Source organism: Dendrobates tinctorius, unplaced genomic scaffold (assembly GCF_039654945.1).
Source record: "Dendrobates tinctorius isolate UK_male_01 unplaced genomic scaffold, ASM3965494v1 ptg000155l, whole genome shotgun sequence".
Classification (NCBI taxonomy): Eukaryota; Metazoa; Chordata; class Amphibia; order Anura; family Dendrobatidae; genus Dendrobates; species Dendrobates tinctorius.
In genome coordinates this window covers 7,344,189-7,360,370 of record NW_027361822.1, presented here as the reverse complement: position 1 = coordinate 7,360,370, position 16,182 = coordinate 7,344,189, and the positions used below count along the sequence as shown (strand labels likewise).

At 45.6% G+C, this 16,182-nt stretch overlaps 1 protein-coding gene across 1 annotated transcript in view; it reads right to left on the bottom strand.

The window, feature by feature from the left end:
• LOC141051171 (uncharacterized) overlaps positions 1-16,182 on the bottom strand; it is a 218,882-nt gene that overhangs the window by 160,379 nt on the left and 42,321 nt on the right. Inside the window, 5 exon segments of the mRNA XM_073548036.1 lie at positions 2,954-3,051; positions 3,135-3,258; positions 3,341-3,520; positions 3,649-3,798; positions 4,339-4,524. Of these exon segments, the coding sequence (XP_073404137.1) occupies positions 2,954-3,051; positions 3,135-3,258; positions 3,341-3,520; positions 3,649-3,798; positions 4,339-4,524 (738 nt within the window).

Sequence of the window (16,182 nt, the reverse complement as noted above, 5' to 3'; positions counted from 1 at the left end):
TCCGATAGAGAATTTGTGGAGAGACATCAAAAATGCTGCTTTTGATATGAAACCTAAAAATGCAAAAGAACTGTGGAACGTAGCGCAGTCAGCGTGAGCTGGAATATCTGTTCACAGGTGTCAGATGTTACTGCCTCCATGCCACACAGATGTAAAGCAGTTATCAGAAATAAAGGCTAGACAACTAAATATTAGTTTAGGGATTCATAGAAAAGTGGAAGTCTGAAAATAAATTTCAGTTTATGTTGTAAATATTCGAGTTTGAAAATAAAAATGTAGACGCTGCTTTTTTCGAGCAGCCAATTATTCCTTTTTCTTCATTTTCACGTTAAAAATTAATATTTTGTTCATGTTTTTATTTGGAATTGAATGTGCAGCTCCCAGGGCCTTTGTGTATATGGAAATAAATGCCTTTATGATGAGGACTGAGCTTTTTCTCAGGCGTTTTAAATACACTGTATTGTTCAGCTTTAATCCTATTATCTCTACCAAGTATAAAACATGAACTGACTAGCCACTTTATTAGAGACACATCTACTAGCTCGTAAGAGCGCTTCTGACTTTCATAACAGCAGCCATTTGTCACGTCATAGATTACACTAGGTGTCGAAATTGATCTGCACCTTATGGCATGGTGTACTGTCCAGCTGAAAATGTCCTTCTGCCTTTGAGTAATTATCTGCCATGAAAGTGGATGACCACAATGATAAGACCTTGTCTCCAAACAACCATCAATATGTATCACTGGTCTTAGTTATACCAAGAGAACATTCCTCCCTCTATTATTCCACCTCCACCAGACTGAAGTGTTAATGCCCAAAAGGAAGAGTTCTTTGATTTATGTAGAAACCAAATTCTGATCCTCCAATTAGCATAGTGAAACAGAAATATGGATTACTCTGAAGAAACATTTAGGCTATGTTCACACGTAGCGGAACTCTTGCGGAAGTTACCGTGAGAATTCCGGATTCCATTCCGCGGGAAAATCGCATTTTAAATTCCTGCGTTTTTCCCGCGGAAAAACTAGCGATTTGCAAGCGTAATTAGCTTGCAGAATGCTACCGTTTTCCAAGCGATCTGTAGCATCGCTTGGAGAACTGATTGACAGGTTGGTCACACTCGTCAAACATAGTGTTTGACAAGTGTGACCAACTTTTTACTACTGATGCTGCCTATGCAGCATCAGTAGTAAAAGATAAAATGTAAAAAATATTGTTATTCTCACCTTCCGGCGTCCCGCGCAGCCTTCCCGCCTCTCTCCAAACTCCCGGTCCCAGTAATCCTTTGCGTGAATGACCGTGAGACGTCGTGCTCCTGCGGCGTCATCGCGAATGACCGCGAGACGTCGCGCTCCCGCGAGATCTCGACGTCATCGCGGTCATTCTCGCAAAAGATGCCGGAAGGTGAGAATAACAATGTTTTTTATTTTAATCCTATTTTTTACAGGGATATGGTACCCAAAGCCCGGAGGACAGTCTCCTCTCCTCCGGACCGTGGGTACCATCCGCAAATGTTCTGCTTACTTTTCGCATGGCGGGCACAGCCACATGCGGGAAGTGAGCGGAACAATGCAAAGCTATGGGTGCATGATCGCCGCGATTTGGCTAAATTAATGAACATGCTGCGTTTTTTACCGTGAAGCGATTCCGCCGTGGAAAAAACAGCAGCAATAGCACAGCATTGTGGAATCCCATAGGATTGCATGGGATGCTTATTTTTCGCGGCAAAATTGCGCGTTTTAAAACCACCGCGAAAACGTGAAAAAAATGCCACGTGTGAACTCAGCCTTTCACTGCTCGCTGATATAACATTTCAGCTTTTTACCACGCTCCTTGAAGAAGTGACATCGACGCGAAACACGTGTTGAGGAACGTTGCCGCAGTTCAGGCAGCACTGACAGATATAATGGGTAAATACTCCTCCTACTTGTTACACTTTTAATATGCACAGCGTTCAACATAAATCCGCTGGCACTTCTTGATAGACACTGGGTTATTGCTCCCTTATTGGACTTTTTTCTACCACTATCTTACACAGAGTAATAACTCAATTTAGGGGATCAGTTGATCTGCATCTTTCATGAATTTACAATACTGGACAAAACGTCTAAGTTGTTCGCATTTTGTGCCTACTTATTCTCCGGCTGCTTTTTTAACCCATGGATCAAATCACATTGTACTCATAAATCCTATATTGTTTATGTATTTTTGATGGTAGTTTTTTGTTTTAATGAAAATATTCATATTTTTTGTATATTTTGACTCTGTTTCTCCTTGGTTAGCATATTATGATGAGTCATTAACTATATGGGTATACTAGTAACGTGGAACTGGTATCTTTGTATCATTTTTACCACTAGAGTTGCATTTCTATTTAGACAGAATCATCATTCAAAATGGTCATCTGCTGTTATAGCCGATACAAGCTAAGGAATGATGATTTGTGATTTTAGACACATTAATCAAAAGCGTCAGTGTTGAATTCAGCTGAAACTTATGTAACTCTGCACCACCTGTTCCTCAGAATGATTTTTTATATCCTCCTCGAACATCCTTCGTCGATAAGTTGTGTACATCCACAGCATTCCCTTTCACTGGACCTCTTCTTCAAAGCAAGTAAAACAAGGCTTTCAGCTTTTTAAAAACTGTCCCCCAGCTAATCTAGCACTGATGATTATTCTGCGTTTGAAGTTGCTCAGATCACTGAATAGTCCCGGTCTAACGTGGGTTCATACTGAAGCCGATCAAAGCTTGCTCACTTGATTTTATGCACCACTTGGGGTTATGAGTCTAATTTCCATACAAAGAAGCTTTGGTAATGAAAAGGCAAGTATCGCTAACAAATTGACCATTCAGTATATAAAATTGTTCAATAAAACAGGACAGAGTGCAAAACTTTCACAGCCTTTTACACTTTAAAAGGGGAGATTTCATTATACCGTCTCTCCATCTACCTGATGATTCTGAGGAACATTGGTATCTTCTTGTTTACAGTCCTGTGGAAGAAGAGGACGGGGACATCTCTCTGGTGTTGTCCTCTTACTGGATGGATCTGGAGGAAACACATACAGGGACAGAATTCATTCTTTACATACAGATAATTATAGGCCGTGTGTATTTAGTCCTGTCTATTACCTGGTGATGTGAGGGGCTGGGGAACCTCCATTATCACATCCTTGTACAGATCTTTGTGTCCTTCTAAATACTCCCACTCCTCCATGGAAAAATAGATGGTGACATCCTGACACCTGATAGGAACCTGACACATACAATGATACCGTCATCCCCCGCTCCCTCCATAATGTTACTGTATAATGTCCCAGCATTCCCAGCAGTGTCACCTCTCCAGTCAGCAGCTCAATCATCTTGTATGTGAGTTCTAGGATCTTCTGCTCATTGATGTCCTCATGTATCAGGGGGTGAGGTGGAGGCCCCGTGATTGGGCTCAGGGGTCTTCTCCATTCCTCAGACACAGGGGCCTGACAGCGCTGACTAGAGGTCTTCTTCACTACTGTGTAATCCTGGTTATGGAGAGACACATTAATAAATCTCACTACAGACATTCCAGAGTCCTCACCTCTCCAGTTCTGTCCATCTGTTATTCCCATAGATAAGAATGATGTAATGTGAAGTCATCAGAATCTCTCACCTCTCCAGTAAGCTGGAAGAGGATATCTAGGGTGAGGTGTAATATCCTCTCCGCCATCTTTTTCCTGTCCTTATCCATCCTGAACGGGTCAATCTGGAAAATTCTCTTATATAGAAGATCTCCACTGAGAGGATCGGATATTGTAGAGACCTGAACGGGAAGAAGATGAGCCGATGTGAAATCATACAGAATCCCATGTAATAACACATTTACTGGAGATAATGGGGAGGATGTACAAACACATACAACGTGTAAAATAATTAGTGTTAAAAATAATAATTTGGTGTTGAAAATATTGAACAAATATAACTATAGTGTTGTAAAAAAGTAAGGTAAAAGATAAAATAGCGGATAAGCTCTATCATTTTTTGGGAGAATGGCCTCCGTTAAAATGATGATACTTCCAAAATTACTATATCTTTTTGAGACATTACCTATACCGATCCCGAGATTGGTGATCCGGCGAATTCAAAAACTGTTAAATAATTATGTCTGGGCTCATAAACGACATAGAATTGCCCAAAAGGTGTTGGTATCTCCCAGAAAACTAGGTGGTTTAGCTTTCCCTGATATATGGAAGTATTACATAGCCACACATCTGAGACGTGTCCCTGCTTGGACCAATTTGGCCTCGGTGGAGAGATGGCAAGAGGTGGAGCGGGGATGGCTGATTCCCAGTCACCCGGCTACCTTATTATATGGGGATTCTTCAAATGTTACGGATGCGAGTCTCTTGGGTCCTATGGCACTCACGAGACGAGTGTGGCGAATGGCCAGGAAAGCCTTCTCATTGGCGCCAACCGAATCTCCACTGACGCCATTCTTATACACAACAGCCTTACAGAATAGTTCAGACAGCCATGTGACATCCCCATGGATTCAAGTAGGGCTTTTTTGTTTTGTAGATATTATAGATCCTTGCACCAACGCGATACTTCCCTTTGCGACCCTACGAGAAAAATTTAGACTCCCTAAAGAAGCTTTTTACACTTATGCCCAGATACGTCATTTAGCCATATCAATGATTAAATCTACTACGTTTCCCAAACTCACCCCATTTGAAGCCCTTTGTAGGCAGGGCCCATCAACTAAGGGATTAATCTCACGACTATATGACATGCTCTCCTCACATCTAGAAGTTCAACACTCATACATGACGAAATGGGAAACATATTTGGGAAAAGTGATACCGAGACAAATGTGGCAGGCTATCTGGGAGAGGACAGCAAAGACGTCCATATGCACTACACATAAAGAGAACCAATACAAAATATTGATGCATTGGTATCATACTCCAGAAGTCTTGAATAGACTTTTCCCTAACACATCGGACCAATGCTGGAGATGTAAGCGGGATAAAGGGTCTCTCACTCATATTTTTTGGGATTGTGAAGTTCTAACTCCGTTTTGGAGGGAAGTAAGGGGGTTGACTCAAAGTTTTGAGGATTGAGGTCGCTTTAGATCCGTTCAATTATCTGCTTGGTGTTCCACCTATGGGTATCTCGAGGGATTCGGCCAGGCTGCTCCTACATATTTGGACTTCGGCAAAATGTCTCATATCCTCATTCTGGAAGAAGACTTCCTCCCCTACCATTCATGATCTGGAACAGAGAATCCAAGAAACAAAGCGACTGGAATACCTCACCGCATGTATTAATAACCAGCTGGAAAAATACCATCGGATATGGTCACCTTGGGACCTTTATGTGAATAATCGTACTTGACTGCCAGTAAGAACAGTTTACTTGCCTTGACATGCTGATCAGAAGTGTTATGCAAAATATGTCAAATCCCCCTTTATGTTCTTCCCTCCCTTTCCTGTCCCTACGTCCCCCTTGTCTAAAAGTCTTGTTGGATTTGATGGAGGAAGTGAACGGGAGGAGAACTTTTTCTTCTCCACTTTTTCCTGAAATGTAACCTTTCATGTTTATGTTTTAAAAAAAATATTTTATAACCAATAAACAAACAGTTTGCAAAAAAAAAAAAGATAAAATAGCGATAGATATGGTAGTATAAAACAAAAAAAAACATTACTATGGCTAAGAATATGTGAGCCACAAGCAGCAGAAGAACCACCATTGGCATCAGGGCAATAGTACAAGCAAGCGCAGGGCAATAGTACAAGCAACTATACTCATTTGTCTCCATAAAGCAAATGGCATTATTGTATATATCGCGAATCACTCATCTCATTCACAGCAGGATGATTTTACCTCTGACAGTGACATGGCAGTGCAGTCCCTACACCTTGGGTGTGGGAATTATTTTCTTATTGCCAACCAATGAATTTTTTCAGTGTGCTGGCTCTCCAAAAGGAAAATAAACCGTAAGTGTTCATAATCAAATACACTAATTACGACAGATCTCCATCAGTGCATGTACTGACACCACTTGTTCATTTAGGAAAATCATGCTGACCAGTTTTAAGATCAAGGCTCAAGCTGTCCTTCTTCCCCTGCTCCTCATGCTCATCTTTCTGGTAGCCAAGCTGCATCCTAATCCGCAATTCAAAAATAAAGTTTAAAACTTCACATAACTTAAAAAAAAATAAGTTTAAAACCATTATGTATATAAATAAAATACAAATTTAAACATGTAAAGTCTGCGTGTATCGAGCAGAAACTTTTATTTATGATATAACATAATTAAGAGCTTCTGCTCGCATATTATTATTATTATACATTTTTATAGCGCCATTTATTCCATGGCGCTTTACATGTGAAAAAGGGGCAAATATAGACAAGTACAGTAATCATGAGCAAAATAGGGCACACACAAGTACAGAAGGATAGAGGACCATGCCCGCGAGGATTCACAGTCTACAGTGGATGGGTGAGGATACACTAGCAGAGGGTAGAGCTGGTTGTGCAGCGGTTCAGCAGACTGAGGGATCACTGCAGGTTGTAGGCTTGTTGGAAGAGGTGGGTCTTCAGGTTCTTTTTGGAGGTTTCCGTGGTAGGCAAGAGTCTGGTGTTTTGGGGTAGAGAGTTCTAGAGTATGGGGGAAGCACGGGAGAAGTCTTGTATGCGGCTGTGGAAAGAGGAGATAAGAGGGGAGTAGAGAAGGAGATCTTGAGAGGATTGAACGTTGCAGGTTGTAGGTAAGTACCGGGAGACCATGTCAAAGATGTATGGAGGAGACAGGTTGTGGATGGCTTTGTATGTCATAGTTTGGGTTTTGAACTGGAGCCCAGGACGATACGAAACCATTGAAGGGTAGAGTCGAGGATCACCCCGAGGCACCTAGCATGTGGACTGGGGAAAGTGAGCAGCCATTGACATTGATGGATAGGTCTGGTGCAGGGGCAGAGTGAGATGGGGAAAGATAATGAATTCTCTTTTGTCCACGTTGAATTTTAGAAAGCGGGCAGAAAAGAAAGCTGAAATAGCCGACAGACATTGTGGGATTTTGGTCAGTAAGAAGGTGAGTCAGGTCCAGACATGAAGATCTGCGTGTCATCGGCGTAGAGACAATACTGTAAACAGTGGGATTCTATGAGCTGTTCCAGGCTGAAGGTGTAGATGGAGAAGAGTAGGGGTCCTCGAACTGAGCCTTGGAGAACACCGATAGACAGGGGGTGAGGTGATGAGGTGGTGTGGGAGAGACACTGAATGTTCACTCTGTTAGATATGAGATCCAGGATAGGGCAAAGTCTGTGATGCCAAGAGATGAGAGAATCTGTAGCAGGAGGGAATGGTCCACAGTGTCAAAAGCAGAAGATAGGTCCAGGAGAAAGAGGACAGAGTAGTGTCGCTTGCTCTTGGTGGTTAGTAGGTCATTGGTGACTTTAGTTCGGGCAGTTTCAGTTGAGTGATGCAGTCGGAAGCCAGATTGTAACCAGTCAAAAAGGGAGCAGGAGGAGAGGTGAGAGGACAGTTCAAGATGGACATGCTGTTCCAGAAGTTTTGAGGCATAAGGGAGAAGAGATATCGGGCGATAGCTAGACAAAGATGATGAGGCTTTTTGAGGATGGGTGTGATCGAGGCATGTATGAAGGATGAGGGGAAGACACCATTTGTAAGTGAAAGGTTGAAGAGGTGTGTTAGGGTTGGGATGAAGACTATGGCAAGGTTAGGGATGAGGTGGGATGGGAGTGGGTCAAGCGTGCAATTGGTGAGATATGATCTTGACAGGAGGGTGGAGAGCATAGACTAAGACTCCCAATCATCCACTTAAGTGCCATCTCAATCCCCACTTGGTCAAGCTGCTGGTGGGGCTGCTGTCGATGCGTACCACTTAGTGGACTCCACTTCTGCTTGAGAAACTATAATATTTGCTGAGCCTCAATGGAAGAAACCCAGATGCAATTATTTCTATTAGAAAGGGGCTCTGTCAAAGACATCGCACTGAACTTGCTCCCTGAGCCAGTGCGCGTGCCCTGAGTAAAGCAAAAGCGTGCTCAAAGCTACCTGTGGAGCGAGCAGCAACCGAATAGATGCGTACTTCAGAGCAGCAGGGCCTGAAGCACGTGACTGCTAGAGGCGTGGCCTAAACTCCACAGAGCTAGGAGCTGCAAGACAATTCCTAGCAGAGTAACTGCGAGACAAAGTTACCAAGGGGCATAGACAGGGAGAATAGTCAGGACGTAGCCAATGAGTCATACACAGATAGCTGCAAGGTACCAGAGGGGCGAGCAGAGAGTTGTCAGGTCACAGGCAATGGGGTCAGCACACTAAGGCAAAGGCACCAAAGGCAAAAGGAAAACTGGCAGGGATTGAAGCTACCCAGAGGTTTATGAAGCTCTCCCAGAACCAGAAAGAGGCCACAATCATTAACCCCAAGTGTGCAGGTCAAAACCTGCACAGAGCTCCAGACATTAACCCCCGGTGTGCAGCTCAAAAACCTGCACTGGGATCATGACAGTACCCCCCTCTCAACTGGGGAGCCTCTGGACCCCCAGGCTTCCCCGGGTACTTGGCATGGAACGCCTGAACCAGGCGATCTGCATGTACCGAACGAGCAGGGACCCATGAGCGCTCTTCTGGTCCATATCCCTTCCAGTGAACCAGGTACTGCAAAGAGCGGCGCACCCGCCGAGAGTCCACAATATGTCCGACCTCATACTCCAATTGACCCTCCACCAGCACTGGAGGAACAACAGTCTCAGAGTTCTCTTTGACAGATCCTGCTGGTTTTAACAGAGACTTATGGAACACATTAGATATTTTTAAGGAGGCGGGGAGACGCAACCTATATGCCACAGGGTTGACTATCTCCATAATCTCGTACAGACCAATGAACTTTGGTCCCAACTTAACCGATGCTACCTTTAAGTTGATGTTACGCGTGGAGAGCCAAACCTTCTCTCCCACCTGAAACATGTCTCCCGAGGCTCTCTTTTTGTCCGCAAAATATTTGTATCTCCCCTGGGCCCGAGAGATATTACGCCGGACTTCAGCCCAGAGGTTTTTTAACCGTTGAACGGACCCCTCTGCTCCTGGACAACCGGAATCCACCCGAGAAAACTCCCCAAAATGCGGATTAAAGCCGTAGTTAATCAGGAATGGGGACATGTTGGTGGACTGACTCACCCGGTTGTTAAAAGCGAATTCAGCCAACGGTAACGCATCACACCAATCCTCCTGTCTGGCGGAGGTCAGACACCTGAGAATTTGTTCCAGGGATTGATTGGTGCGTTCCGTCTGACCATTGCTCTCCGAGTGAAATGCTGACGAGAAGGAGAGTGAGATGCCCAATTTCATACAGAACGCCCTCCAAAATTTGGCCACAAACTGCACACCTCTGTCAGACACAACATTCAGGGGTACCCCATGCAATCGGACCACATGCTGCACAAACAACCTTGACAATGTTTCTGCTGAAGGTAATGCTGCCAAGGGAATGAAATGGGCCTGTTTAGAAAACCTGTCCACCACCACCCAGATCACGGTATTGCCCCTGGAAGGTGGAAGACCGGTAATAAAATCCATGGAAAGATGAGTCCATGGCCTATCAGGAACCGGTAAAGGTATGAGTTCCCCAGCCGTTCGGTTATGCGAGCTTTTGGAACGGGCACACATGCCACAAGCAGAAACAAATTCTTTGACATCGGACCTTAATGAAGGCCACCAAAAACCCCTGGTTACTGCCTCTCTAGTGGCCGTGATACCTGGATGAGCACTCAGCCTAGAATCATGAAACTCCTGCAGAAGTCTAGGCCGCAATGAATCAGGAACAAACAGTTTATCGCTTGGCCTGGTTGCCGGAGCTAGGGCCTGAGCCCTTAGGATTTCTTGTTCCAACTCAGTTGAGACCCCCGCCACTACCACCCCTGGGGGAAGGATGGAGGATGGCGGCTCAGGGGGAGACACTGGATCAAAACTTCTGGACAGGGCATCCGCTTTAACATTTTTGGATCCCGGTCGAAAAGTAATTGAGAACTGAAATCATGAAAAAAAAAGTGACCAACGGGCCTGTCTAGGAGTAAGCCTCTTAGCAGATTCAAGGTATGCCAAATTTTTGTGATCCGTGACAACCGTGATAGGGTGAGCCGCCCCTTCCAAAAAGTGCCTCCATTCCTCAAATGCCAGCTTGACCGCAAGAAGTTCTCTATTGCCTACATCATAGTTTTTCTCAGCTGAAGAGAACTTCTTGGAGAAGAAGGCACAGGGTTTGAGATTGGTAAGGGTGGCCGGACCCTGGGACAGCACAGCCCCCACCCCCACTTCAGAAGCATCCACCTCCACAATGAATGGTTTGGACGGGTCAGGTTGCACCAACACCGGGGCAGACATAAAACATTTCTTAATCGCTGAGAAGGATTCCTTAGCAAGTACAGACCAATTTTTTACATCAGCTCCCTTCTGGGTAAGATCCGTGAGTGGTTTAACCACTTGTGAGAAACCTTTAATGAATCTCCGGTAATAGTTCGCAAATCCTAAGAAGCGCTGGAGCCCCTTGAGATCTCGGGGCTGAACCCAGTCAGCGATCGCCAGCACCTTCTTAGGATCCATACGAAACCCCTCACAGGACACAATCAACCCCAAAAAAGACAGCTCCTGTACAAAGAACGAACATTTTTCCAATTTGGCGAACAATTGGTTCTCCCTGAGTCTCTAGAGAACTGTTTTTAGATGTTGCAAGTGAGATTGACTGTCCGGGGAATACACCAAAATATCATCCAAATAAATAATAACAAAACGGCCTATCAGATCAGAAAACACAACATTGATGAAATTTTGGAAAATAGCGGGTGCATTAGTTAACCCAAATGGCATTACCAGGTTCTCGAAGAGTCCTTCTGATGTGAGGAATGCCGTTTTCCACTCGTCCCCTTCCCGAACCCTTATCAGATTGTAGGCCCCCCGCAGATCCAACTTGGAGAACCATTGGGCCCCGGCTAACTGATTACATAAGTCTGGGATGAGGGGAAGCGGGTAAGAGTTCCTAACCGTTATCTTGTTCAGTTCCCGAAAGTCGAGGCACGGCCGCAAACCACCATCTTTTTTCTTCACAAAGAAGAACCCTGCTGCCACAGGTGACACAGAATGCCTGATATGCCCTTTGCGGAGACTCTCAGCTATGTACTCCTTCATGGCTTGGCGCTCAGGCCCAGACAAATTGAACAATCGAGCCTTAGGTAACTTGGCTCCGGGTACTAAATCAATGGCACAATCATAGGGTCTATGTGGTGGCAGCGCCTCAGCCTCACTTTCGGAAAAAACGTCTTCGAAATCTTTCAGGTACTCCGGAATACCTTCCAGATCGACAGACGACACAGATTTAACAGCGTTAACAAGATGTCCCTGGTTACCACATTTACTATTGCATCCCCATTGAGTGATTTCCCCTGTAACCCAATCAATGGTAGGATTATGGCATTGAAGCCAAGGCATCCCCAGTACCAGTCCTGCAGGCAAGTTATCTACCACCAGACAACTTAGTTTCTCCACATGAGTGGAACCCACTTTTAGGGAAAAAAGTTCAGACCTGCAACAGATACCGTTTTATGTAAGAGGAGATGAGTCAATTGCCACAAGTTTAACAGGATCGTGAAGCCTGACTGTCCCTATCTTATAAAGAGTCATAACCTTGGTATCAATCAGGTTCACAGCCGAACCGCAGTCAATAAAAGCAGTAGTCTGAACAGGACCATAACCAAGTTCCAGTTCCACCTGCAGCACCATTTTAGCACATGAGGAAAATTGTACCTGAAGGTCTGGGTAGCCTCCTCGATTACTACCCAGACCTAGTCGTTTCCCGCCATCTTGGAGGATGACGGACAGGAGGGGCAGTCCTTCTTCCAATGTCCAGATTTCCCACAATAGAAGCACAACTGCTTTTCCCGGCGGCGTCTTCTTTCCTTTCCCTCACAGGTGACAGCGTTCACCTCCATAGCTATAGGAAGAGTCCGGGTCTCATCTCCACTGAAGAATAAGGGTGTTTCCCGTTGCATAATGCCTCTAGCCCGCAGCCTGCGATCCATGCGAACCGCTTGGACCATGGCATCCTCCAGGGAGTCAGGCGGAGGATGAAGTGCCAAAGCATCCTTCAGACGTTCACACAGGCCTCTGTGGAACAGCCCCCGCAGGGCGGCATCACTCCAGGAAATCTCCGCTGCCCAACGTCTGAATTCAGTACAGAACCATTCGGCCGAGTGCTCCCCCTGACAGACACTCATTACTTTGTCCTCAGCCAACCGCACTCTATCAGGCTCATCATAAATAAGCCCTAAGGCTTCAAAAAATGCATCCACAGACATTCTCTCAGGGGCAGAAGAGGAAAGCGAGAATGCCCAGGCTTGTGGGGACCCCCTAAGCAGGGACATCACCACCCCCACCCTCTGTTTCTCATCCCCAGAGGAGCGGGGTCTCAAAGAAAAAAAAAAGCTTACAGCCCTCCTTAAATGCCCTGAAATTATCCTTGTTACCAGAAAATATATCTGGCAATTTAACCGGGGATTCAGGTGGGACTAAAATGACCTCTCTATTCCCCACCTGCTGGAAGCCTGCGGAAAGTACCCCCTGAACTGAGTCCTCCACCCGCCGTTGGGACTGGGCCAGAGCTTGGTGTTCCAAACTAAGCTTCTGCAGTGACTGAGTCAAGCTTTTCACCTGCTCAGATAAAGCACACATTGGGTCCATGCTGCAGCAGTGAGGAGAGAAAAAGAAAAAAAAAAATTGTAGGCCAGTTATAATGTCAAAGACACCGCACTGAACTTGCTCAATGAGCCAGTGCGCGTGTCCTGAGTAAAGCAAAAGCGTGCTCAAAGCTACCTGTGGAGCGGGCAGCAACCGAATAGATGCGTACTTCAGAGCCGCAGGACCTGAAGCACGTGACTGCTAGAGGCGTGGCCTAAACTCCACAGAGCTAGGAGCTGCAAGACAATTCCTAGCAGAGTAACTGCGAGACAAAGTTACCAAGGGGCATAGACAGTGAGAATAGTCAGGACGTAGCCAATGAGTCACACACAGAGATAGCTGTAGGGTACCAGAGGGGCGAGCAGAGAGTAGTCAGGTCACAGGCAATGAGTCATACACAGATAGCTGCAAGGTACAAGAGGGGCGAGCAGAGAGTTGTCAGGTCACAGGCAATGAGTCATACACAGATAATAACGCAGTACAAAATCAACAGGCAAACTCACAACGGGAAACAGAACCGGGTCAGAACCATATAAACAAGCTATAGCAACAAACAGGCACACGGGGGTCAGTACACTCGGCCAAAGGCAAAAGTATAACTGGCAGGGATTGAAGCTACCCAGAGGTTTATGAAGCTCTCCCAGAACCAGAAAGAGGCCACAATCATTAACCCCAAGTGTGCAGGTCAAAACCTGCACAGAGCTCCAGACATTAACCCCCGGTGTGCAGCTCAAAAACCTGCACTGGGATCATGACAGGCTCTCTGTGCACACATGCAAGAGAATGTGGGCTCCTCTCTTGACTTGGCATTGATTTTGGTAGTGCAGAGCACCACAGATACATGGAGCAGGACCTATAGTCAAAGAGAGCACGTTTTTCATGTCCCACTAGGTGAATTCTTTGAGCAGCAGCGATGCACCAGTGCAATATGTGGTGTAGCCTCCACGATAGATCTAGTTCCATTTCCAGGCAGTGGTTATCCATCTCCCCCGACTCCTCTTTCACTCCTCAATGGACACGACAGCATACTCAATTAAAACAGTGTACAGTGCTGTATTTTCTTCCAAATGTTTTCATTCTTGTAAACTTAAGCACCGACAAGCTGTTTTATAGATTCAAGAATGGGCAACAAAGCAATACATGGGATGAGCTGCTCTTCTCCATTAAGCAGCAATCTCAAGCTGGATAGCTCTTTGTGAAAAGCAACTAGGCACTGTCATAAGCAAGAATGCCTTTGAAGAAATGCAAAAGTGTAATAGAGTCTTATCCACGTTGAATGGTTGATAGTTAAAAGTAGAGTGGCTCACCTTATGAGGTTGTGTGAGACACAACACTTATGGAGCCTGAAAAACAGATGCAGCACCTTCCATGTGACAGTAGATTTAAGTAGCAGGATTGGGGGTGCTTATGTGCTCTCAAGAATACGACACAATTAGTGGTACAATAAAATTGTAGGCTTTTTGTCAACGCGTCTCAGAGCTCGAATAGGGTGGTGGACAAAGCCAAAAAAGTATCTTAGCATCTCAACCATTGTTATGTAGCGAAACATGCCCATCCATCTTTACAAAAACAGAATGATCAGCCTGAGTGCCACCTGATTTTCAATGCACTGCATTCCACTACATGGAATTTCACTGTTTTTTTTTCCTGAGGGTTTCTGTTAGGCGTCGGGTTCCGGGCGCTGCACAACGGGAATCCCAAGCCTTACCATCGGCGGTCTCCCATTCCCCTCCGGCCGCAGTGGAGCCTGCTCAGCAGACTCCACGATCCCGGCGTTCTGCCCACACCAGCATTCTGGGTTCGGTTGCTGCTGCCAACTCTGGTCCAGTTATGGCAATGCAGCCTGGCCAGCAGTAAAGACTCCAGAGTCTAAGTCTTTCCTTCGGTCCACTGAGCATGCTCATGAGACGATCTCCCATTGGGGATCGGGAGTCACATGCTCAGGTCCATCTCCAGTTCTGATTGGTCCATCAGGAGGATCAGGAAGGTCCCGGAAGGGCACGGCTATAAAAGGTTCGCATGGCCGCCCCGCCATGCGCTATGATAGACTCTGATGTAAATGTATTTAGTGTATGTATGATGATGGATGAATGAGCCTGGTGACTGACGCATTATAATTCCCCCCTCCTTGGATATTACATAAGAGTTAGGGTTAGGAATTAGAGTTAGCATATTAGCTCTAGCACTGCATAGCGCCGCAGCATTGCTCCACATCTACCGCTAGCGCCTAAAGCGTCGGCCAGTATAGGCCTCCTTGGCCACTGCTACCGCAGCGTCCGCTACAGTAGCACCGTGCATGCACTTTCCAGCACCGATTGTTAGGCTGGTTAGTGGCGTCCGTCAGGGCGGACACTGCACACGTTGCAAGCAGTGGTTAACACCACCGTGACCTGTGACGCTAACAGGTTGCGGTTGTTCGCCGGCTGGTACGTGTTACGTGAAGTAACGGAGCTCGTGCCTGCTAGCACCGGCTCAGTGGTTACCCACTGGTGTCCGAGTTTCCTCCTACACGCCTTTCCCGCATTGTTCAGCAGCAGTTGGTCACCTCTGCACGGTGGGCCCTGGGCTGCGAACGCACCTTATATATTACTTCATCTTTATTATTTGGTGCGTTCCGCCAGCCCCGTAACAGTTTCCATCAGTTTCTGGAAAGAACATGCCTACAACTGTGAACATTAGGTTTTCTCTTTATTATGAAGATAACAACAAATAGGACATGTCAAATATCGCAGCCTGGGGTGTTGCGCAGATCCCACCAGCTGTTATCTTTGGAATGCTGCCCCCTATCATCTGGACAATTACACGATTGACCGACTATTAAAGGAGGAGGCCGCAGGCTGTTTACACTGATAGTTTCCCGATAACCGGCCCATCAGTGAGTATATGGTTTATACAACTCAGTTTCCAACACATTCAATAAATGTATATACCCTGGATACGATCACTGCAAAACCCAATAAAACGTCAGACTACTCGCTGCCACCAACAGTCGTGTTTTATACAGGCTGACTGGAGTCCTGGTAGCGTATGGCTTCGGGGTGCGGATTACAGAACAAAAGGAACAGAACTATTAAAATGTTATATTTAATTCAAAACAATAGGCAGGGTTTATAAAAATATACCAAAGATTTTACAAAGGGAATAAAACAATACAGCATATAAAGATACATAAAATAAAATAGATAAAACAAAAACTTACTATGCTGATAAGATATTATTTAGCCTAGCGAAGGAGAGCACTTCGATTGAAAAACGTCTAGCGAACGGGAATCGTGCAAACACTGATATGTATCTCTCTACATGAACACAGATCATAATTTGCCTTGATCTCTTATCAGCACCTGAATTCCACCAACCCCTCCCGTAATGACCTCACGTGGGCACGGGTGTGGGATGTCCTCAGCCCTTCAGGATTTTATGAAGTTCTCAACTTATGTGATAACTTCCCTCCAGA